The sequence below is a fragment of the Melampsora larici-populina genome (assembly GCF_000204055.1).
Source record: "Melampsora larici-populina 98AG31 unplaced genomic scaffold MELLAscaffold_33, whole genome shotgun sequence".
Taxonomy (NCBI): Eukaryota; Fungi; Basidiomycota; class Pucciniomycetes; order Pucciniales; family Melampsoraceae; genus Melampsora; species Melampsora laricis-populina.
This window is the reverse complement of record NW_006768797.1, coordinates 682,744-690,493: the sequence shown is the minus strand read 5'-3', so window position 1 is coordinate 690,493 and position 7,750 is coordinate 682,744. Positions and strand designations below refer to the sequence as shown.

General features: G+C 36.9%; 3 protein-coding genes across 3 annotated transcripts; 1 reads left to right on the top strand and 2 right to left on the bottom strand.

The window, feature by feature from the left end:
* Positions 1-3,201, bottom strand: MELLADRAFT_78490 (uncharacterized protein; the record flags this gene model as incomplete). Its single annotated transcript, XM_007412836.1, has 7 exons — positions 1-377; positions 478-615; positions 689-1,147; positions 1,266-1,678; positions 1,763-2,059; positions 2,125-2,202; positions 2,297-3,201. 7 exons carry the CDS (start codon positions 3,012-3,014, stop codon positions 294-296), a joined length of 2,187 nt encoding a protein of 728 aa, XP_007412898.1.
* A 1,144-nt stretch (positions 3,202-4,345) lies between these two features.
* On the top strand, positions 4,346-5,069 carry MELLADRAFT_123282 (uncharacterized protein; the record flags this gene model as incomplete). Its single annotated transcript, XM_007412889.1, has 5 exons — positions 4,346-4,475; positions 4,556-4,615; positions 4,702-4,800; positions 4,904-4,966; positions 5,044-5,069. 5 exons carry the CDS (start codon positions 4,346-4,348, stop codon positions 5,067-5,069), a joined length of 378 nt encoding a protein of 125 aa, XP_007412951.1.
* A 509-nt stretch (positions 5,070-5,578) lies between these two features.
* On the bottom strand, positions 5,579-7,694 carry MELLADRAFT_89885 (uncharacterized protein; the record flags this gene model as incomplete). The annotated part of the gene is made up of 12 exons (XM_007412835.1): positions 5,579-5,590; positions 5,671-5,713; positions 5,782-5,811; positions 5,907-5,993; positions 6,074-6,097; positions 6,180-6,193; positions 6,274-6,383; positions 6,456-6,664; positions 6,743-7,083; positions 7,160-7,353; positions 7,424-7,571; positions 7,650-7,694. 12 exons carry the CDS (start codon positions 7,692-7,694, stop codon positions 5,579-5,581), a joined length of 1,257 nt encoding a protein of 418 aa, XP_007412897.1.
* Positions 7,695-7,750: the final 56 nt, after the last annotated feature.

Below are 7,750 nucleotides of genomic sequence, written 5' to 3'. Positions count from 1 at the left end.
GGGCCAGCCACAGACACTCTCAGTACATGAGCATGAGCTAGATTCATACATCAATAGACATTCAAAGTTGACTCAAACAAATAACATGAGGGGAGTCCAAGGAAAAGTAATAAACCTATGACAAACAAGACTCACAAATTAAAGAAAATCAAAGACCCATTCACTACAACTCTCTTTAATCGGGTCTTGCAGTTAATGATTCATGCAGTGTAGTAACTAAAACAACAATTTACTAAAAAAAAGAACAAGTACTCTTAAAATGCATGATAATTTTTTTTTGAAACTCCACAAAATCACAACCTAGACATTTCAAAGAACTCTCCTTTTCCAATTTCTTTTTCAATACATTTACCAATATGATATGCAACTCCCATAGTCTTTGAATTTTTGTTTTGAAAAAAAAAAGAGTAAAAAAAAATCATTAGCTCTTTCAAGTTTTTTTTGTTTTAAAAAAATCAAGATTCCTTTATAACTTACAGTGATGGCTGGATTCACACCTGTTGAAGTGGGTAGAACAGATGCATCTGCAATATAAAGTGATTTCATGCCCCATACTTTTCCATTTTCATCAATCACACTGGTCGTAGGATTGTTTCCCATAGGACATGATCCCATCTGAACCCATCAAAATAGAAAGATCAGTTAAAATTTGAAATCTAAAAATGGATTCGAAAAAAAAACCCTGAACCTGATGAGCTGTTCCAATCGGACCGCAACCAGAAGAAATCCCAGCACATTGAACTTCTTCAATCCATCTTTGAAAGTGTTCTTCATTCAATTCTTTATTCTCATTCTTGATAAACGGTTCTACACTAAACTGAGGGGTATTAATCCTTTTAGCCCCAATTCGATTCATCACCTCACATCCTTTAATCACTCCAGCCAAAAGACTTTGACCATCGAATTTACTCAATCCATAATCAATCACCGGTTCACCTTTTGGATTGATGGTGATCCTTCCTTGATCTCGATCTCTACAAATTATCACTAATGTAAACGAATTTTTGTATTCCATCATGTCTTGTTTATGTGATTCACTTGATCTCCATTTAGCTCCTATCCCTGCAAATTGTCCTGGATTCGAAAACATCACTTCCACTTTGGAACCAAAATGAGTTCCATTTAAGTTCTCAACTTCACATGAAATCTATTGTTGAACCCAAATTCACCATCCAACATAATCCAATCAAAATGGATTCATCAGTGTTCTGGAATACTCCTTTTTCCATCTCACATAACCATCAAAAGATTTGTGGGTGACTTACCGAGGTCATGATACTACCTTCCCAAGGTCTAATCTCTTCATCAAAGAAACCAGTCACAAAACTACAAGGATGCAAATGAAGTCCAACCCCTACCGTTCCACCACCATCAAGTCCACTCCTAAGCAAGACAGCAGGAGTATTAATCGATCCACCACTACAAACAACCGCTTTTCTAGCTCTAATCAAGATCGGTTCAGATCGATTCTTAACTCTAACTAATGCTCCAATAGCTCTTGATCTACTACTTGAAGGACTTGAATGGTTTTGAAGATAATCCGGTGAATTAATTAAATCTTCAGGTTTGTTCCCAAACAAGATTTTTTCTACTACAGCTTCTTTCATAAATTTACCTCCTGCTTGTGCACAATCCTTTAACCAAGTTCGAGTAGCTCCTTGTTTTTCTCCAAACGGACCTAATTTGAACCATCCAGAAAACCAAGATTAGAGACCGGTTTGACCTTTTACAATTTACCATCAGATCATCCATCAAAACTTACAACCCCAACCACACATTCCACAATCATGAGTATGACCCGCAGTATTTTGAGGAATTGAATCTACATGGATTCCTAAATCTCTACATCCTTTCATAAATAATTGATTACTACGAGAATGTTGAATGAATTGATTTGAAACTCCAAGTCGATGGGTGACCGCATTTAAGTCTGATGTAAATCCTTCGGTTGAAAAGTAAGGCAAACCGTATTGAGTTGACCAAGCTTGACGAATATGATAAGGTGTTTGGATTGAAGCTGACCAATTCACTGTCGTACCTCCTCCGAAAGTTGAAGCGGCTAATTGAAGATTCGTTGATTAGGATCATGTTGATGGATTTTGAGTTTCTTTTAAGTTGACTAACCTAAGACGTTCATCTTTCCATCTGATGTGGTAATCATTCCATTACCTTCAAACATTTTTCTACCTTGTTTAATTGAACCTGAGACTGTGTTCCAAGAAATGATCCAAGATTAGTCTGATCCAAGATTTATGAAATTGGGAATCAATCAATAAGTCAAAGAAAAACCCCTTACTTTGTTCAGTAGGATAATAAGAACCTTTTTCCACTACTAATACATTATGATTAGATTTGGATAGTATTGAAGCCACCACACTTCCAGCAGCTCCGGATCCAATGATTAAAACATCAGTTTCTAGAATCGAATGAAAACCATGTTGGACGTTTAAAAATTCGAATTGATAACTTTTTTGAGCTCGATTAGGTTGAGATAATAATTTCGGATCACCATTTAAAGGATAACCAATAGATTGAATTAAATGCTTAGAAGAATGATAAGATTGAGATAAAGGAAATAAAACTAAACCAGAAAAGATATGACGTTTGATTGCTAAGGATGATTTAGAAAAGTTAACTAAGATTGATTGACGTTCTTGAAAAGTTAAATTATTGAATGAATTGAAATAACCCGTTAAAAGATAATTTGAATATTTGTTGGATAAGATTGTTAAAGCGAATTTGATGTCGTTGATTGAAGGAACTGTTAAAGAGCTAATGAGATCATTGGCGAATGAGTTGATAGAATAATCAGGAAGAGAATCGAAACTGATTGAATTGAGTTGATGCTGAGTTTGATTTGAAGAAGAAGAAGAAGAAGCAGAAGAATGGATGATAGTCTTTAATACATTAAGAAGAGTTTCAAGTTGAGTTTGATTGAAGTTGAATTGATTGATTAATAACTTCAGATAGTCTTCTTCTTCTTCTTCCTTTTCTGCTTCATGGTTAATAGTCATCTTATTTGATTATGACGATGGTCTGGTTCATGAAATACTGAGAAATCAAACTTGTCTTAACTTGATCGATTCACTTCAGCGCGCTCACCTCGATCTTAATGGAAAGAAACAAGATGAGATTGATTGAGAAGACAGAATTGAAGAAATGTAAAAGATGGATTGGAATATCAAATCACTTTTATTGTGGAAGATGTGAACCGGCGAGTGACATCCTGGCAATACGGTCACGCGCCCTCCTACTCTGAAAAGAGGTGCAACAACACTTAAAGGCAATCTGCAAACGACAGACTCCCCGAATGGGTCCAGTCGTGCCACACTCAGAAACAGCTTCTCTCGCGGTCTCTTTTCGCAGTTATCCTTTCTCATTCCATTTCCTCTTAGAAAATTTGTCTTCGAAAACTCCTACAAACATATTTTACAAGTTTTCTAGATTTGTTGTCCTTTCATAATCAAAATTTAAGCAACAAGCAAAGGGTTAAGTTTTAAGTGGTGCAAATATTATCTTAATCTGTCTCTGTTTTTTACGCCGTTATCAATTTCTCTACAACAGAGCAAGGGGCATCCCAGTGGGATGACTCAGCGCCAAGTATGGCCACCCACAGTGCTCTCTCCATAACCTAGCTTTCTCTTTATGTTTGTCTAGTTTGTCCTTTTTGCCAGTTTTCATTCATGTTCACTTGATTGATCTAATCTTCTTATCGATAAATCTTGTAGTGTGCCACCCGGCCATCTGTTTCTAATTACATGAACTTGAACGACCAAAACATACAGTGTTGAAAGATGCTATCGCGCAAAGAAGTCCGTGTTGGTCACAAATCACTCCTTCGTCAATCTGATTCTGAAGGAGGGACTTACATAGTTGAGCTAGTAGGTGATTTCCCGCTGTTACATTTATCTCTTCTGAAACCTCTCTTGGCGATTGGCTTCCGTGGCCGGCGTTGCACTGTGCACATCTAAATCCACTCAGACTGTTGCTTGGCAAGGCAGTGAGCACTCTGTGTGCCGTCCTAGACAACTGGGCAGTAATACCAGAATACATGTAAGTGATAATGCCTAGCAAGCATGAGACTCTGCTCAATCTCTAGTACGTCGGTGAAGATAAATGCACCTGAACACATGGTCTTAGCCATCGCCTGGGAGCTACGAAGGTACTCATACTCTACTTTTGATATTCGGATTACAGCAACTCCTCAATCCTCCTCCAACCATTACCCCCTTCAATCATCTTTGCATTTGTAAACATATATCGGTATCTCTCACATCTTTCTGGAAAGCTTATATCATTTTGTAGTACCACATATTATTTCTCATTTCCTTGACATATCATCATCATGTTATCTTTCCAATCTCTCCCAAAGTTTCTCATCATGTTTATTGTTGTATGTATCACACACTTTGCTTTTACAAAAGCCATCAAAGTCATATGTGCAGTCGGGTTCACGAATACTGGATGGGACTCAGGTAAATAAAATGTTTGAATCCTTTTTTTCATCTTGATTCATTAAAAAAAAACTTCTCATTTATCATTTCCTTCTCAAAAGTCTGTTGGGAGAAAGGAGGTAAATTTTATTCGTGCCCAACAAAACAGTGCTCGTACAATAGTAAGTTGTGATCTTCTTGTTGTATTTATCCATCTCTATCTCTTGATTCAAGTTTTCCTCTGAACCGTTCTTTGAATTATCTTTAGATCGTCAATATGCACCGATGCAAGGTTGTACACTCGACAAGACTCCTGGTGCAAGTAATCAACAATGTACGGCTTATCAGCTTCAAGGTGCCAGATACCGTTGGTTACCATCTTTAAACCTTCCATTGATTCTATGGATTCACCCTTGAAGTTCTAGCCTACTAAACACTCTTTTATGATTCGATTCTTTTTACTCCGATAGAATGCTGGAATAGCGGGAATGTACGCTACATGTGTCCTAAAGACACCAATACGGACTTTATTAGTAAGTGATCTTTCCTTGTTTTCATTATCTTCAAATCAAGCATTAATTGTCCAACATGTGTCTTTTTGTTTGAACAGCTTGCTCAGACTGCAAATTATTATAAAAGGGAGTATTTACATATTCATGAACTTTTCAAAAGTGTAACTTTATCTTTGTTCATATAAAAGTTGCCTTTATTTGGGGCCATTATGTACATACATATATATCTTTTATTTGGATTTCTTGCAATGCCAATCTATCTTATCACATTTTTCAAATCACCTTTAGCCATCAAACATTTGACTTTTGCGGTTTTAGTTTCTTTTCCTTTACTCCAATCATATATAATTCATATGGAACTTTGAAGAAGATGAACTTAATTTGAAGACTTTCCATCTCAACCTCAATCCATCAAGTACAATTCTTTTCGCTTTACAGACTTCATCCGATCAAAAATCAAAATATCGGTGTCACAGTCTAATCCAGCCGCTTTATTTTATTTACATAGCATCACTACATTGTATCTATCATCCAAAACAGAACAAAATTATCTTTGATCCCAAATCCGAAATTATCATATGATCCCGGCCTTTCATCCGAGTTCATACCATATGCTCCAAGCAACTACCCATCTCATGCAGCAGCCTTGAAAAAAGCGGCCATAAAATGTAAATCATCAATAAGCTTCACATTCATCAATCAAGTTTGGTCATCTCTACACTCACAGCGACTGCCTTTCGGGCTGCCTCGTCCAATTCATCAAAAGCACTAAGAGCAGATCAAAAAATAAAGTCAATGATATGAAAGACGTGAAGAGTACTTTAAGTTTTACTCACAAGATCTTCATCTTTGCATCCTTGATCAATCTGGTAATGATTACAAGCATCATCAAATCATTTGATTGCATCAGTCTATGTATATCAAAATCTCGAATCAAAAGGCTATGATAATCGAAACCTACTGCTTGGCTTCCTTCTCTTTGGTACCCTGTAAACGTACGATCAATGGAATATCCAATGACAATTCGTTGGTGGCTCTGATGATACCCCTATCAAGCAACCCAAAACGTTGTATTGATTCAACAAACTCGTATCGCATCACCTACGAGTTGTGTATGATCAAACTTACTCGGCAATCACGTCACACCTCATACTAAATTTAAGATCGCGCAAATTGGATTTCGACCACCATCAGCGTATGATAAGAATCGAATGGTAGGTCGAGTAAGACTTACATTCCACCAAAGATCTACATCATAGAAGTACTTTCAACTGATCAGTCTCATCTAATCACTTCAATCTAAGCAACTCGAGGTGAGGTCAACTTACATTCACAAAGATCGATTTAACTCCTTTATCACTGGTGATCAACTCAAATGCCTTTTTGACAGCCTCAGCAGTCGCACCACCTCCTACATCCAAAAAGTTGGCCGGGTTGCCTAATCAAATGGTAATTGATAAGCTATATGAGTTCCGTGGAGATATATCAGTCTATGATCATGAAAATCTACCTCCAGCCAGCTTCAATACATCCATCGTTGCCATTGCTAAACCAGCTCCATTGACAAGACATCCGATATTACCATCTAATTTGATCAAATTCAAACCATACTCTGCAGCTTCTACTTCTGTAGGATCTTCTTGACTTCGATCTCTTAATTTGAAAACCTCTGCTTGACGAAATTCAGCGTTCTCATCAAACCCAAGTTTGGCATCCATACTTTCGAAAGTCAAAAGGAAAACACAAAAAGATTTGTTAAAATCGATTCAAGTGATGTAAAAAAACTTAAATTCTAACCATAGTACTGCACCATCTTTTGTTTCAGCTAACGGATTGATTTCAATTTGAGTAGCATCCTTGTCTTTAAAAAGTTTATATAACTTGATAAATATATCTGCTGCTGCTGCTTCATCTTTGATTCCTAATTTCTTAGCTACCTCAATTCCTTGTGTTTGGGTTAAACCATTGTGAAAGTCAATTGGATAAGTTAGGATCGCAGACGGATCTTTAGCTGCTACTTCTTCAATATTCATTCCTCCTTGAGATGAAGCTACGAGTGCTGGTCCATTCAAACTTCGATCGTTCAAGATAGCCACATAGTATTCGTGTGAAGGCTCTCGTTTTTCAGCCAACATAACCTAAAGGTAAATGATCAAGTAATATGAAGGGGTGAGTTTAGAAGTATTAAAAAAGTCCAAGATGAAAGTTTCGAACCGCATTACAAATCCTTCCACCTGCTCCAGTTTGTTTGGTAATTAATTTCTGTCCCAACATCTGAGCAGCAAAATCACGAGCTTGATCGGGTGAATCCACCATCTGAACACCTCCCTTCAATCCATTAGGTCCTTCAAAATGACCTTTTCCTCTTCCACCAGCTAAGACCTGTGCCTTGATAACCATTGGTTTTCCTATCCTCGTAAAAACAATCATAACAGATTAGATTAAGATCTTTAGTTTTTGACGTTGATTGTGACAGACCTGCTTGCTTGACGATGTTATAAGCCTCTTGAGGATCTTTGGCCGCTTTACTTGCTGGAGTAGGTATTCCATATTCATTCAAAAGTCCCATAGAAAGATATTCATGGATAGATAAATGTCGTTTTTGAACATTTTGACATTGGTAAGCCTGGAAGATAGAATCTGGTTAATGAGTTATACATATATAAATCAATCAATTTCAATTTTGAATGATTTGAAGAGATACCTTTGGAAGTGACTTTGAGATTGGTCGAATAGGAAATCGGTACATGATGAGGATTGTGGTCGATATGATGACTTTGTTGTTCAATGCTTGAGAGTCAGAGT